Source organism: Mya arenaria, chromosome 11 (assembly GCF_026914265.1).
Source record: "Mya arenaria isolate MELC-2E11 chromosome 11, ASM2691426v1".
NCBI lineage: Eukaryota > Metazoa > Mollusca > Bivalvia > Myida > Myidae > Mya > Mya arenaria.
The window spans coordinates 55,691,972-55,709,151 of NC_069132.1; the positions used below are offsets into that span (position 1 = coordinate 55,691,972).

General features: G+C 37.2%; 1 protein-coding gene across 5 annotated transcripts; it reads right to left on the reverse strand.

The window, feature by feature from the left end:
* Window positions 1-2,686: 2,686 nt before the first annotated feature.
* Window positions 2,687-16,628, reverse strand: LOC128209751 (intraflagellar transport protein 43 homolog A-like). Of its 5 annotated transcripts, XM_052913938.1 has the most exons (10): window positions 16,505-16,597; window positions 14,849-14,947; window positions 14,548-14,612; window positions 13,040-13,075; window positions 11,199-11,297; window positions 9,655-9,704; window positions 8,902-8,974; window positions 7,129-7,204; window positions 6,787-6,849; window positions 2,687-4,849 (listed from the first exon to the last, which is right to left on the reverse strand). In XM_052913938.1, the coding sequence occupies exons 1-10, from the start codon at window positions 16,544-16,546 to the stop codon at window positions 4,724-4,726; spliced, it is 729 nt and encodes a 242-aa protein (XP_052769898.1). In that variant the 5' UTR covers window positions 16,547-16,597; the 3' UTR covers window positions 2,687-4,723. The 5 variants fall into 5 exon arrangements, with proteins under 5 accessions (XP_052769898.1, XP_052769895.1, XP_052769893.1 ...); XM_052913935.1 differs by lacking the exon at window positions 11,199-11,297 and having other exon boundaries at window positions 14,849-14,950; window positions 16,505-16,628; XM_052913933.1 differs by lacking the exon at window positions 11,199-11,297 and having other exon boundaries at window positions 14,548-14,615; window positions 14,849-14,950; window positions 16,505-16,628.
* Between the last annotated feature and the right edge of the window lie 552 nt (window positions 16,629-17,180).

Here is a 17,180-nt window from a genome sequence, read left to right on the forward strand (position 1 = left end):
GGATGCCTGCTCCAGGTCAAGGTCACAGTTCAAGGTTAGATTTCATTTCTGCTACATGAAACTTGGGCAAAATGTTCACCTCATAGACAGAACACCCACAATTTGCTCCATATCTTCCAACCTCAAATGCCAAAATATGAGACAAGCAAGGGGGGAAATGTCTATTGTTGTTTTTCCAAAACAATGAGTCTATTTTTTTTTTTATTCTATGTTACAGATGATTTTATTTTCCTGTTCATTCTTCTATGGACTATTAATCTGTAATGCAGAGGACGGAATTATATTTGTTTATGTAGATGCTTTATAATCATTTTAAAACATTTGTTTATTGTATGAAACTAATAATTACACTTGCGGTAGGATTTGGTGCATTTTAACAGTTTTTTGTTCATTCCATATATCACATTCATACTGCACTTTATTTTTTTTTCATAAAGAAATGATTTTTTGTAATTGTCTACAATAGTTCTGTGACTGTGAAATGTTGGAAATGCCATATGTTTTAGAAAGGTCTGATAAACCCTCAGAAAATCATACATGTACATGTAATTGCAATGTTCATCACTGTCTGTTTAAGGGTTTGGCCTGTTACTTTTAAGCAAAATGAAATTCTACACATATTAAAGCATCATAAACTATGTTATAAAATGCTTGTTACTTGTAGGATTCTTTTTGTTTATATAGTTACGTGATTTGTAATGATTAAGGTACTCTTACCCATGTATGTGTGTTATGCCATTCCCATGAATATTGCATAGAGGGTGTTTTTCCCTATCGCCTAGATTTCCAGCCTTGTTGAAAAGTTTGTCAGATGTTGTAGTCTTTTAATAATAGGTGGATTCTACCCACTTTTTGGCATATATGTGTATTATTACAAATCTAATGCAAAGCTGGCTAGAAGTTTTGCCAGAAAAAATGGACTACTTTAACAAGACCTTTTGTTGTATTCTATTTTGGAACATACGTTTTGATATCATCCTGATAAGTGAATACTCATTCCTCAAATAAAAGTGTGAACAAATATATACCAGTATATAATATTATAGTGTTTTGGGTGTTATTACCTTATCTGTTAAACAATGATGTTTAAATCTATCCCAACCTATGTGCAAAATTGACTGTATGTTATTGGAAAAGAGTTGTATGTTTTGACAATAAAAGATTTTTTATGTTTCAAATATTTGGTTTAAATTCATTGTACGAATTGAAAATGACAGCAGCGAAGTGTTAACGCCGATGGTTGTCTGTTGTTGTTCAGTCAAGAAAAGGGGAATTACCCAACAATTATTAATGTTGAAATTACGGGCCTTGCTTTTCATTTGAATATCTTAGGTCTTTGAGTTTGGGCAAAGGTTATGTGTTTGCACACCGATAATGAGGAGTCGAATGCAAGAACCTTAGTCATAGGTTACATAATGCTCACACTTGGGCCACACCAAATTGATGTTACGTTCTACAATTTTTACTCATGTAAATTAATATTTCGTGGAGTATGTACTTACACATAGAAGGGTGAATTGTAACGGTTAAGGATTATTACAAATATAGTTTAAACAATAGAAAAAAATTGTATTTTTATTTCACTCACCTACTCCTATCTTCTCAACCAACATCCTTAAAACAAAATCTTGAGCCATTCTGTGTTTTAATGCAAACAAAGTTTCTTTAGTCTGTTGATTATACCCCTAAAGTCTCATGGTCCCTCCTTGAACCATTCTCAAGTTATACCCCAAATACATGTAGACATAATTGAGTCCCTTAAAAATCTAGTGTCGCATGTATATACCTCCAAAAGTATTGCACCTACACACATGAAACTTCATAGGTACGTTGGCTGTTGTTGCCTTTTCTGTCAAATTTCACTTTGGCTTAAAACAGCATTTATGAAGCATTTCTATTATTAAACTCTAAGTTTAATCTTGAACTTTGAGGTTGGGTCGTGGGTCTTGCACGTGACATATGGCCTTTATTTACTGAACATTTGTGCCTCTCTATTATGAAATCCCTCAGCATAAAGTGGGGGTGTAGAAAAATCAGAGTGACATAAGAATGACATAATAAAGGTGGCAGAATGGTTGTGAGTTTTAAAATGTTTTAACAGGCTCATGTTGTTAATTCCAAACAGGACATTTAACCATTCCTGTGTCAAGTCAGCATCTGGGGGATATTTATTACTCCTTTTGATAGTTCTAGTTGTAATACAAAGTTTTTATATTTCTGTTTACCTTGATCTTTGACCAAGTGATCTAAAATACAAGGATCATCTTTTACTGAAGTGTCATGGCCGTAGGTGAAACTGCTCTGGAGTTATTGTGCTGACAAAACTTAGTTACCTGAATTGATCTTCAACCTTCTGACCCCATAACAATAGTTGTCATGGGTCAAGGGAAACATACCACTGAGGTTCGCTGACAAACTGTTTTCTTGAGTAATTTTGCTGTCAAGACATAGTTTTTTTCCTTCAAACAGGAAATATTAAAAAAGACTATTTTTGGACAAATGTTTTCCTATATTTTTTTTTTTTCAACATTACATGTACACGCTCTAAATCCGACAAGTTAACACATTTGAAAGATAAACATAATAAAGAATTGTGTTACAAGACTGAAGGAAATGAAAACCTGCATTGACTCTTCACTATAATGTAGTTATCATAGGGAGAAAAAAATTCCAGAAACAATGTATAGAATCTGTTTCATATTTATTTCAAAATTGCATGATACAGAAATATAAACAAGACTTTCACATTTAAACGAAAAGTTAATCAATCACAGATCATACTTGAACTTCAACCTACATGTCCAGCCAATAAAGTTGCTAATCAGCCTCCAATAAGTATGATGCTTAATCATTAAGAACCGATTTTAACAACAGATATCATGTATGATGTTCTAAGTCATTTCGAACATATTGTGTAAAATTTTGATTTCTAAACTAGAACTCCGCGAGTCGGATGTGTCGCCTGACAAATTATTTACTGTCGACATTATAGCTGTTAGATTGGCATTTTATTCATTTATAGACAATGTGCTCAAGGTGAGCTAAAAAAGTGTGCAAGGTAAAGTCAAACATGAAAATTAACAAAGGGCAATAACTCTAATATGGAAGCAAGAGATACAGTTTTTGTGCACTGCGATCCCCTTCAATAAGATCTATCTATCTATAAAGTTTCAAGTTGATAACTCTTATAGTTTTCTAGAAATGCCCCGGACAAAATTTAAGCTTGAAAATTAACATTTAGGGCAATAACTCTAAACATATAGATGCAAGAGTTACAGTTTTTGTGCACTGCACTTTCCCTCAATCAGATATACCTACGGAATAAGTTTCAGGTTGATACCTCCTATAGTTTACGAGATATGCCACGGACAAAACCTAAGCAAGAAAATTAACAACAGGGCAATAACTCTAAAAATATGGCAGCAAGAGTAACGGTGCTTGTGCACTGCACTTGCCCTCAATGAGATCTATCTAGCTATGAAGTTTAAAGTTGATACCTCCTATATTCTTCAAGATATGCCCCGGACAAAACTTTAAGCATGAAAATTAACAAAGGGCAATAACTTTAAAACTAAGAAAGCAAGAGTTACTGTTATTGTGCACTGTACTTGCCCTCCATGAGATCTATCTACATATGAAGTTTCAAGTTGATACCACTAATAGTTTAGGAGATATACCCCGGACAAGCGAAAATGGGATGCAGACGCCGCCGCCGACGACGCCGACAAAAGTAACCCCTATATGTCGTCTTTACAGGCGACACAAAAAGGACTTGCTCTCTCTCCTCTATTTAAAATCAGAATTTGCACAAAATATTTTCAGTACTACTTAAATGTATGTATGCTAAAATATGCTAAAATACACACATGTCACATACAGATATAAAATAGCACAAACATTTATATATTGCCAACACACAAGAGATTCCACGAGCATTTTGAACATAATCCATGATAGTTGCTGAAATTTCAACATTCAATTTCTGATTCATGAAATTGCAACAATCTTGCTACAAAAATCAGTAGTAGTAATCCCCATAGAATACATTCATTTTTCATGTATATATTGACTTGAAGGGCCTTGTCCATGCTGTAGAAGGTGAAACCAAACTGCTTGAAATGCAAACAAAATGCTTATAACAATCATAAAACATAATCAAAAGTTAAATTATATCATTAATAAATATCTAAAGAATATGACGGAGAATGCCTTACTTTGCCGTAAAGCGTTTGAAATGCTATCGAAAACTAGAGCTGTCATAGGAGTGACAAATACCGCGTCACCTAGACACAGGAATGGTAAAATATTTTGATGAAAAGAGTCATAACTTCGCAAACATTGGTGGATTGTAACCAAAGTCAAACTTGACCTGTATTTCATAGTGTTAAACAGGTGTACTAAAAGCTATTTAAATCCGTGACCCAATTGTAAGGTATTGTACGGACAATTTTTTTTGGAAAAATTCAAGTTTAAAAAGTCTGTAAAAAAATATGAATATTATGGTCAGATATTTTATAGGTTAATAATGCATGTGGTTTATATAAAGTTTGGCGCCATATGCCTGATTTTCAACCCTTTATTGCCACAGCCTTATTTTGGTCCTAAATAAAGTTTGTGAGAAAGGTTTCTGACACAGGCAGATGGAAACAAAAATCTATAAACATGTTTCTGGCCTAACGATATGCACATTTCTGTCAGTTTTCCAGTCTATCACAACACATCACTAAACGACCACCTCATTAACTTTCTGACCCACGCTATCAGTCGGCTCCTCCGATTTCTCCCACTGTGTTAGTAGTTCCGATGTTACCTCTGTGAATAATCGGTCCCAATCCCATGGCTTGTCTTCCTGCAAACATGCAAAGGTTGTTTGTATTATTTCTATCGTTAAATAGCCAATAAACATAGCAATTGTTAAAAACAAAAAAAACTTGTTTGCTTATAAATTATACATATTCCCATAATCTACACTGAAAATGATTTCAAACGCATACAAATTCAAAATCGGTAAACCAGACTCCAATAATTGAGATGGATACCTCAAATACTTACATATAATCTGAAATTGTATTTAACCCATCAGTGTAAAATAAACACATACATTTGAAAACCTAATTTTCCAAAGCACTAAAAATGCCAACATGGCCAATAGTCATTATTCAGAACTCATTCTTCACATGTTAAACCTGGATTGCCAGCATGGCCAATAGTCATTATTCAGAACTCATTCTTTACATGTTTATCTGGATTGCCGGCATGGCCAATAGTCATTATTCAGAACTCAGTCTTCACAGGTTTACACTGGATTGCCAGCATGGCCAATAGTCATTATTCAGAACTCAATCTTCACAGGTTTATCTGGATTGCCGGCATGGCCAATAGTCATTATTCAGAACTCAATCTTCACAGGTTTACACTGGATTGCCAGCATGGCCAATAGTCATTATTCAGAACTCAATCTTCACAGGTTTATCTGGATTGCCGGCATGGCCAATAGTCATTATTCAGAACTCAGTCTTCACAGGTTTATCTGGATTGCCGGCATGGCCAATAGTCATTATTCAGAACTCAGTCTTGACAGGTTTATCTGGATTGCCGGCATGGCCTATAATCATTATTAAGAACTCAGTCTTCACAGGTTTATCTGGATTGCCGGCATGGCCAATAGTCATTATTCAGAACTCAATCTTCACAGGTTTATCTGGATTGCCGGCATGGCCAATAGTCATTATTCAGAACTCAGTCTTCACAGGTTTATCTGGATTGCCGGCATGGCCAATAGTCATTATTCAGAACTCAGTCTTTACAGGTTTATCTGGATTGCCGGCATGGCCAATAGTCATTATTCAGAACTCAGTCTTCACAGGTTTATCTGGATTGCCGGCATGGCCAATAGTCATTATTCAGAACTCAATCTTCACAGGTTTATCTGGATTGCCAGCATGGCCAATAGTCATTATTCAGAACTCAGTCTTCACAGGTTTATCTGGATTGCCAGCATGGCCAATAGTCATTATTCAGAACTCAGTCTTCACAGGTTTATCTGGATTGCCAGCATGGCCAATAGTCATTATTCAGAACTCAGTCTTTACAGGTTTATCTGGATTGCCAGCATGGCCAATAGTCATTATTCAGAACTCAGTCTTTACAGGTTTATCTGGATTGCCAGCATGGCCAAAAGTCATTATTCAGAACTCAGTCTTTACAGGTTTATCTGGATTGCCAGCATGGCCAATAGTCATTATTCAGAACTCAGTCTTTACAGGTTTATCTGGATTGCCGGCATGGCCAATAGTCATTATTCAGAACTCAGTCTTTACAGGTTTATCTGGATTGCCGGCATGGCCAATAGTCATTATTCAGAACTCAGTCTTTACAGGTTTATCTGGATTGCCGGCATGGCCAATAGTCATTATTCAGAACTCAGTCTTCACAGGTTTATCTGGATTGCCGGCATGGCCAATAGTCATTATTCAGAACTCAATCTTCACAGGTTTACACTGGATTGCCAGCATGGCCAATAGTCATTATTCAGAACTCAGTCTTCACAGGTTTATCTGCCCTTTTGAAAGCACCATTTAAGCCTTGAACAAAAACTTTAAAATAAACGATACTGGAGAGTGTTTTTTTTTGAAAGTTTTGTTGATTTCTTGCTTTCACACAGGATTTTTTTCCAAATTTTTAATCATACATATTCTAGCAAGTTAAACAAGAAAATGGATGTCAAATTGCCAGAAATTACTATATCATTAGCTCAACAGACTTTTGTAAAACACTTCAACATACCTCCAATAGATCTGCCTCCGTAGACAGTGACTTAGTCAGCAACTTTAAATCTATTTCTCCATCCTGCAAAAGGAAAATATAATACAAATTAAAAAACATGGAACTGTACAAAACTCAGTGTCAGAATAATAATCATTAAAGACAGGATTTAATGCTAAAGGGTCTACAAACCAGAGTTTCAACCACAAACTATAAGCAAAATAAAAGTTTGAATTGTACAAATTAAAAAAGTTATTCTAGTTGTCACTGATGCTTTTTTTTTGTTATACATGAAGTAGAATTTATGAAATGATAATAATTAACATGTAAAGCTGGTCAAGCACCCTGCTAGTGCTAACATACCAGAGTGAGAAAAGCTGCTTGTTTCAGGAGATCATTGTCCAGCTCTCGGAATGTTGCCACACGGTTAACTGCCACACTGAAACAAAGAAAACCATTTATTGTAATATTTTTTCATGGTTGTAATTTGAAGTAGCCCCAAAACTCCTAGGCCAGTATTCACTGACTTCCTGAGTCTAAGTTTGAGACTCAGAAAAGTGAAATCTTAATTTTGTTGTAAAAATGCTATCAAAGAAGCAAAGATGCTAAAAATGGTTGTACCTGTTCAGATAATCTCGTCCACAATTCAACAGACATATTTTGTAAAAGAGAGGCAGACACCTATACCACTAGACAACTCTCACACTAGAGGCAGACACCTATACCACTGGACCGCTCTCACACTAGAGGCAGACACCTATACCACTGGACCACTCTCACACTAGAGGCAGACACCTATACCACTGGACCACTCACACACTAGAGGCAGACACCTATTCAACTGGACCACTCTCACACTAGAGGCAGACACCTATACCACTGGACCACTCTCACACTAGAGGCAGACACCTATACCACTGGACCACTCACACACTAGAGGCAGACACCTATTCAACTGGACCACTCTCACACTAGAGGCAGACACCTATACCACTGGACCACTCTCACACTAGAGGCAGACACGTATTCAACTGGACCACTCTCACACTAGAGGCAGACACCTATACCACTGGACAGCTCTCACACTAGAGGCAGACACCTATACCACTGGACCACTCACACACTATAGGCAGACACCTATTCAACTGGACCACTCACACACTAGAGGCAGACACCTATACCACTGGACCACTCACACACTAGAGGCAGACACCTATACCACTGGACCACTCTCACACTAGAGGCAGACACCTATACCACTGGACCACTCTCACACTAGAGGCAGACACCTATTCAACTGGACCACTCTCACACTAGAGGCAGACACCTATTCAACTGGACCACTCTCACACTAGAGGCAGACACCTTTACCACTGGACCACTCACACACTAGAGGCAGACACCTATTCAACTGGACCACTCACACACTAGAGGCAGACACCTATTCAACTGGACCACTCACACACTAGAGGCAGAAACCTATACCACTGGACCACTCTCACACTAGAGGCAGACACCTATACCACTGGACCACTCACACACTAGAGGCAGACACCTATACCACTGGACCACTCACACACCAGAGGCAGACACCTATACAACTGGACCACTCACACACTAGAGGCAGACACCTATACCACTGGACCACTCACACACCAGAGGCAGACACCTATACCACTGGACCACTCACACACCAGAGGCAGACACCTATACCACTGGACCACTCACACACCAGAGGCAGACACCTATACCACTGGACCACTCACACACCAGAGGCAGACACCTATACCACTGGACCACTCTCACACTAGAGGCAGACACCTATACCACTGGACCACTCACACACCAGAGGCAGACACCTATACCACTGGACCACTCACACACTAGAGGCAGACACCTATTCAACTGGACCACTCTCACACTAGAGGCAAACACCTATACCACTGGACCACTCTCACACTAGAGGCAGAGACCTATACCACTGGACCACTCACACACTAGAGGCAGACACCTATTCAACTGGACCACTCTCACACTAGAGGCAGACACCTATACCACTGGACAGCTCTCACACTAGAGGCAGACACCTATACCACTAGACCAACCTGTAACCCTCATAATATTTCCTGTACATACTTGGGTGCACTGGCTATCGTTGAGGTAAAGTCTTCTTCTGGTGCATCCTCAAGGTCTGGTATGACAGGAATGTCTGAAAAAAACAATCATTCTATAGACTCCAAGTTTACTGATATTTATGAATTGAAATTTACTAGATATGCCATATTTGTTTTTATATATTTTGTTGTTTTTGAACTGTCATTTTTAATTGCAATCTAGTAAGATGTTTAATGTTTTAGATGTTATTTTGAAATCCTTCCATTCCTTAAGGATTTATGAAGCTGAGACACAAAAAGGCTATAACACACCTAAATTTGACCTTATTACTTAAAAGGTAGGTGGCTGAAATGTGCACTCTGCATGTCAGCTTGATGTGCTGAACGATTGTGCAAAGTTATTTTGAAATCCCTTGAAGAGTTGTGGAGCAGAAACGAAATACAAGAGAGATGGACAGAGAGAGCTGTAACTAAATGCTTCCCAATTTCTTTCTGGGAGCATAAAAGTACCTACCAACTGCCTCGAAAAAGTCTTATTATACTGTGTTTGTTTCATCATGATCGCAAGACTAAAGATCGTAAATTTCCAGATATAACTGTTTTTGGGAGGTTAACTGCTTTTCAATAAAAGGTATAGCATTTATGGCATGGATTCTGCCAGTAAATTTATGGGTGCACCTGAGCACTGTTTAGCAGCGTAAAATATATGACTAAGATATTGTATTGAAACAGGGCCCTGATAACATATCTTTCTGGTATCTTATCTTAGCCATACCATTGTCAGACTCATCGCTCTTCTCTGGACTGTGAGGTCGAAGTCTCTCACTGAAACACAGCACAAAAACGTTGAGTGAAATATCATCACCCCTCCTATCAAGTAGTGAGAAGTCAACACATTGCTTCATTTCACTGTAAAAACAATGGTACGCGGGGTGAGTTGCAGTTATGACAAGTGAAATAATATGCTATTTTAAAGTGCTGTGAAGCTGTTGAAGGCAAGACTTAACTTGCCTCTTTATTGAAACACATGTTTGCACACAAAGCTTCCATATAAAATGACCTATTTACACTATGTGAAATTTCTTAAAGTGAGATTTTATCTTCCTAGTTATTTTTCATAGATCATAGATTATCTAAAACTTTACCACGGTTGTGTTTTGAATTAGTTCTTCACATAAAGCAGATTGGCCAATTATCAAAGTGTGTAAACCAATGCAACTCACCCCAGGTAAACATTTATCTCGCCTTAACAACAAGGAAAGCAAGTAATCATTCTTTAAACAAGTTACACCAATGCTTCACGTTAACAAGGCAGCATGCTGACTGATGTGGAAGATTGAAGGCACATTCGTATTATGTTCTTAAAATCTGTTTTTATTAGTTAAAACCGAGCAATAACTGTGCATTATATATATATACACAATCTATAGTTACTTTTACACGTTTGGTTGTTACTCTGACCACCAGGCATTTTAGACATATTCTTGTGGGGGAATCACAGCAGATATAGTGTGCGTTAAAAACAACATCAAAAAGCTAAAATACAACACCATAATGTGTGATTACATTATATGTACTAACAAATAACTGACAGCCTCCTAGAGCTTTAAAGCCATGCATGTTGAATTTCCACTCCACATATAAATCATGGCATTTAGAGTCCTTGACTGAGCAGCCGAAGCAAAGCATAACAATAGTGATGCAGAGTAGACACCAGCTATTGTTTTTCCAGTCGAAAAAAGGACATAACTCAATAATTATTGAAGCAAGAGTCATTGGCCTTGCTGTACATGTGCATATTGTGTCTTGCAACATCGCCATGTATACCAAGTCTCATTTCAATATCTAAAGGTGTTAATATATGGTCTAGGTAAAGTTGTTGCACTACAACCCAGACACTGTCACCAACACTAAAAGGCTTTACCCAATGTGTTTTTCTTTGAAAAGTGAATCAGCTAAAAATTACTTATCATTTAATGTAATATCTATTCCAATTTTGATATCAACATTTTATTATGCTATACAATTTGGCTTGTATACAGGGTTGACATTTTAATAATATAATTATAAGTACACTTATTTGTGCCAAATGCCCCCATGGCAATGTATACTGGCCCATTTGAAATACACCACCTTATATTGTCAAAAGGAAGTACAATACAATGATGTACACTCTTTTAGAGAATTAAGTCCTTCTTGGTGAACAATACAGCAAGATGACTCTGTATTAAAATCACAAACAATCAGAGACAGCACAGGGAAATGTTAAGCGTGAAATATCCGGGGGCCACACAGGGTGTTTCAAGCAGGGGACGTAACTCAGCCTCCTGGTCCCAGCCCCCTTTGCGGCGCCTTCCTCCAGACCGATCATTGATCTTTTGCATCTCAGACTCAATATCGAGTCCATCAAATATCTCGCTACAACACAACATTAGGGGTGATTCAGACATGGACATTTCACTGTTGGATCAACTAGCATGGTTTCTTACCAATACATTATTACTTTTGCTGAAGATAGTTTTTATTTTTAGTAATGGCTAATGATTAGTTTTGCATAACAATGACGCTATCACAATTATTAACTTTTTCTTCCAAAAAAAATAAGACAAGCTTAAATAAAAAAAAACTAGAATTCATTGAATTTGATGTGTTGCCTGTCAGGGGCGCTAAACATTGGTAAAATTCTGACACTTCAATGGTCATAACAATCTCACTGGTTATCAAACTCAGAGCAGATGTTAGGCCAATAAGCATTAATGCCAAGTTTCGTAAAAAATGTAGAAGAAATGTTTAGGTCAGAGAGCAAACATGACAGAGTGACGTTGTGGACAATGCAGACTCCAGATTACATGACCTCACAATAACCAAATGTAATGCAAACATAATTAATGATTGCCAGATGAAACCCACAATAAACATCCTGCCACATGCACATCCTGCCACAATATACATCCTGCCTCATGCACATGGTTGATCATGCACTGGTTGACAGAAGGTATGTGTGCCCTTGGTGCTAGATATAAGGAGGATATGTACATGTAGAAAGACAAATGCAATTAAACATTAACATGAAAATGAAGGTACACAACATCAAAAGCTACCGATCAGTAGGAGACAAACTAAAATTAAATTATTAAGGATTTATTTATATTATACTTAGTCACCCAGTAAATATCTAGTAACAAAGACGGTCACCACGCACAAGAGTGATGAAAGGTTCAATCCTGGCTTGGGCACATTTCATGGCCTCTCATTGACTCAAAATGATTACCAGAGGTTTGGCAAATTTTCATCAATTGGCCTTGTGGCTTTTTTATCTTAACACACTCACTTGAAAAGAAACAGGAACTATCAAACAAATAGTTTATAAATCTTCATTCTGAAGTGCCAAGTACAAATTCAAGATATCACCATAAATTGTGTGGCTACATTATCCCACAGTAAATATGGAGACAACATCTAATGTATATGTTCAACTTCTAGAAGTACCAAGGTACCGGTAAAATACAAACCTTTTTACATACTGAGGCATAACAGCTCTATAATATATTTAAAGTATTATTCCCAAATGTACACAGTAGTTCAGTTTTTAGGCTTTAAGCAATCATGCATTACAGAGACTGACATTAATTGAAACAAAACAAGATAGCCACAATGGCTCTCTATCAATCATTCCATAGTTAAAAGGCATTAAGTTGTCATAAGGGTCAGCTAGCTTTTTTTTTAACAAAAACGATTTCAATGCGTGTTCTTAGCTTTCAATTTCTAAAGATCATATTTTGACTCAACTATTTCATAAAACTTGATTTAGAGCCACAATGTATAAATGAAAGGAAGATTTAGATTACATCGAGAAGAAATTACCCAGTTGTTCAAGAGCAAAAGTTTTTCATTGTATAAAGCAATTAATTCATAGAAACAGGTGACAAATGACAGACAACAGCCAGTCACAATAGCCCAATATGACGTTTAAATGAGAACTTGTTAACTAACATTAGTATGTAATGGCCATTTCATTCTCAAGGACAATATGGTTGAGTCTGGTTGACAAGCATTATTTCACAAATACATAATATTCAATGTTTCTTTATAAAGTGTTGATTTGTTCATAAAATTCATGTAATTGAAGCTTAAAGAACTTGTTATGATTGCATACTCACTCTTCAAATGTTTCCATGCCAGTGCCTGGTGCTCGCCTGTAATGATAAAAGTAAGATTCATCACCCTCAATGGCTCATGATCATAACACTTATCTAAGTTCAGCTTTTATCACAACTATATTAAAACTCGGCTGTATATTACAAAATCATCTATGAAGGACGACGTACAAATTTGATATCAAGAAAATTAAGATCATAGGTAGTGAAACAACTAAAACTCCGCACATTGAATATGTTTGTTGCCTGCTTGGAGCACCCACTCATAGGACTCATGTAACTATGGAGCCATGTGGTTCACTATTGAACTTTATTTTAAAGGCAATATTAATACCCCAGAAATGATTGTTGTAATTTGACAAGCATTTGTCAACTAAAGAGCTGTAACACCTGGATGGAGAGTGTGATGAATCAGTCAAGGTATGTATGAATATGGACATAGTGATCACATGACATTGTGGTAAGGATTGGATAAGAAATCTCAAGAGAGAAGACAAAGTGAATTTGGTCAGCTTTTTGACAATTTATGGGCCATAACTCTGGAATGGCATCAAGTTGATTGTCAAAGAATTCACAGTGGCTTGGACAACTAAGTGATGAGAAAGCTTCTTTCGAGTCAACTTGCAAAACATAAACTATCATGTCTTGCAGGTCATTTTTAACACCTTGTTGGACCATAGCGGTGATATATTTGCTTGCCATAAGGACTGTTCTTTGAAAAAAAACATGTAACCTGTGTTAAATGTTACCCTTTTATTGGTTTGTTATAAAATCAAAAAAAAGAAAAAAAAAAAAAATTGTGAGGTCTTATGGCAAATGATTAATTACTCAGGGTATATATAGTAATTATTGTAGACTTTCAACAGGCATTCAAAATTGAGTTTATTTAAAGTGACACTCTTTTTCAAAATGAATACATACACATGTATAACAAACATTTAATTTGACTGATTAACCTTCATCTACTTACTAAATAATGCATTCATGGAAATTATTCATTTCTGAGAACAAGATTGTAATCGTGTATTTAATAAAAGAAAGCGTAAAAATATTAAATGATTGGTGAATGCTAAAAGATTTACTGTGGTCAACTATAGTTTCATAAGGAAGAAATACTGTGTTTTATGCTCATTTCTTTCAGATTATACTCAGTATCCTTCATAAAAACATTGTTTTTAACATTTATTTATCCTTTTTGGAATATTAAAACAATATTATTAATTGTGGTAAATCTCATTTGGGAGAAAGAGTGCATCTTTAAGCTTATAAAAAAATATTTCTTTTTAGCACACAGCTCAAAAACGCTTAACAAAATTACAAAATTGAATGACCTTAGAAAGGGGACATGAAAGTGTGATGCTGCAGACGCAAAAGCAGACAACATGATCCATACATGTTTGCAAGAACAATAAAAACTACAATTATTATATAGTTTACTTTTATTAAAGCTTTTATTAAAAAGAACCACAAAACAAAGCTTCACTTGTACACAATAAGAGTAACTAAGTTACCTTCTTCTTGGTGCATCCTCGCCCCATCCTGACACTCGGCTAGGCTTGGGAGGACCATCGTCATTCTGCTTATACAATATTAAGTAACAATAGACTGATATGGCCTTGGAGTAAAACACACCTACCGGTAATACCTCAAAACTTAAAAGATTAACATATTCTTTTTCAGTGTATCAAATCTTCCCATCAAAGCAATAAAAAGTAAATAAAAAAGAATGAAAAAAAATTCTACGCAGAGTATCATAAGATGGTTTTTTGATCCATAAAATTAACACAATAAGGCAAGTGTTTCAATGCTTACTGCACTAGTGGCTGGCGGCTGTGGTGAGTCATCCGTGCCTTCAAACTCTGGAGCTGCTGGAGCCTTCACCCCCTTCGCCCTACGCCCTTTCTTTGCATCCTGCTAAAATATGACAATCTCTGATGCAGTGATCTCCACTGATAAAAGGAAACATATGGTACTGCAAAAGGAGGTAAACGTAAACTTGATCTGACTACATTCTACTTTTCAAAATTTTACTTGACTTGCTTGTTTTGACAACATCTAATGCAAAAGGAAACAGCTGTCTGTCTCTTGTTACTTACATTTCTCACATTTGTCTGATAAATGTGGTCTAAAATTTAATTTGAGGATGTGGTTGTTAAACTTACAGGGCCCAACTAGTATATGGATTGGCTATAATTGATCCTGTATGTTTGGAAATGCTTCCATAATGCTCTCCTTGACATCTGACAGTTCATACTTCCGTAGCCATTAATTGTTACATTTTGTTTTGACCATTTCTGATTTGCCTCTTTTTCTGTTGTCTGTAGTTCTCTCTCTTTCACTACTGTCTTAAGCAGCTTCCTTGGCAGATTGATCAGTAATTTTACTTCCTTCAATGATTTTTATGTCAAGATTCTGTCCAAGGAAATGAGATTGTGTTTGCTTTTTTTAGTGTGTGCCTGATGTTTCTACGGACTCACATATGATGGCAACATTTTTGGATGGAATGTCTTCAGAAAACACTGCATTTATAGCTGATTGGCCTCTTGCTGTCTTCTACAACTCCATAATCAGCAAAAATTGCATTGCTAGAAGTTCCTCATGCTATAATTGCCATCACAGGGGGTCCAACATAAATCATTTTGCTGAATTTTAAGTGAGGGACATTTTCGTTGCGAAACAAAATTGCGAATTCTTGAGTATTTTGGTATGTTCGAAAGAGTTTTTGACCGTGTAAGTAAGTTTATATCACTTATATGCAATATAAATATATGTACATGTAAGCTTACCCTTATGCACCAGTCAATTGTAACCACCACCCCCAGTAAGGCCCATTCCCCGCTTCATTTGGTGCGAAGACACAACCACTGCGGGGCCACCGGGGAGGTAAAAACACACACAGCTCATTTCCCCGTTTATCCCCGGTATACCCCCGGACCCTGGGGGGGGGGGGCGTGGTTACAATTTACTGGTGCAATACCCTAAGGAATAAGAAGAATCCCGTTTTAAACGTGTATTAACTATTTAGACATCAGACTACAGATACCTGTTACTAACGCAGTAATGCACCAGTCAGTTGTAACCACAGCCCCTCCAGGTCCGGGGAATAGCGAGGACTTTGACTTTCGGTCCAGCCAAGCCGGGGCAAAATCTCCGCCCTGCGGAGACGATCAGCTGGTAAAACCCCCGCCAAATGCCCCCGCACCCAAGGGACCCCAGATAAGGCCAATTTCCCGCTATATTTGGCGTGAAGACAAAACCACCGCATTCACGCGGCACTGCGGGGCCACCTGGAAGGTAAAAACACGGCCCATTTCCCCGGCTATCCGCGGTATACCCCCGGACCTGGGGGGCCGTGGTTACAATTGACTGGTGCATAACGGTGTTCTATTCTGCAGTAACTAAAATAAAAGATTAAATGAACATACTATGTAACAGTTAAACCAAAAATAATAAATGTAACTTTGATACCTTTTTTCCTGACTCTCCGTCCAACGCAAAGTCGTCATTCATGTTCGTGCAGTTGAAAAATAAACGAGTCAAGTTATCGAAAATTGTTTACATTGGAATCCGGCAAGGTAGATAACTATTGTGTTTTTTTCCACGATTAAATTATTGCGTACGGCTATAATCGTCGTTTTCGTCATCATCATCATCATCATCATCATCATCATCATCATCAACATCATCATCATCATCATCATCATCATCATCATCAGCACCGAAATACGCCGCGACGAATATTGCTACACTCAGCACCGAAATACGCCGCGACGAATATTGCTACACTCAGCACCGAAATACGCCGCGACGAATATTGCCTCTCTCTGAACCGAAATACGCCAAAACAGATAGTTTTATCAGCACTCGAATAATAAAACATATTGATATTTGGAAGGTACTTCTTTCTGGACAGGTGTGTCGCCTGGATACAAAATCTACTACAAACGAGTGAGTGATCGTAAACAAACTTTTTTCATGACGAGCGTTGCACAAAATTGCAGTTCTGATATCATGCCCGATGTTGTAACTCTCCATCTTAAATAGATATAAGCTAAACGACGCTGGTGAGAACTTCACCCAGACAGGACAATTTCCAAACTCTTTACAAGGGTAACGAACTGTTATAAATGCTGTGTATTTATTA

Coding starts and splice junctions, on each gene's coding strand:
- LOC128209751 (XM_052913938.1), bottom strand. CDS start 16,546: ATGAATGACGACTTTGCGTTGGACGGAGAGTCAGGAAAAAAG. Junction 7,205..8,901: donor ACGATAGCCAGTGCACCCAA/GTATGTACAGGA, acceptor TCTTTGTTTCAG/TGTGGCAGTTAACCGTGTGG. Junction 4,850..6,786: donor CGGAGGCAGATCTATTGGAG/GTATGTTGAAGT, acceptor GCATGTTTGCAG/GAAGACAAGCCATGGGATTG.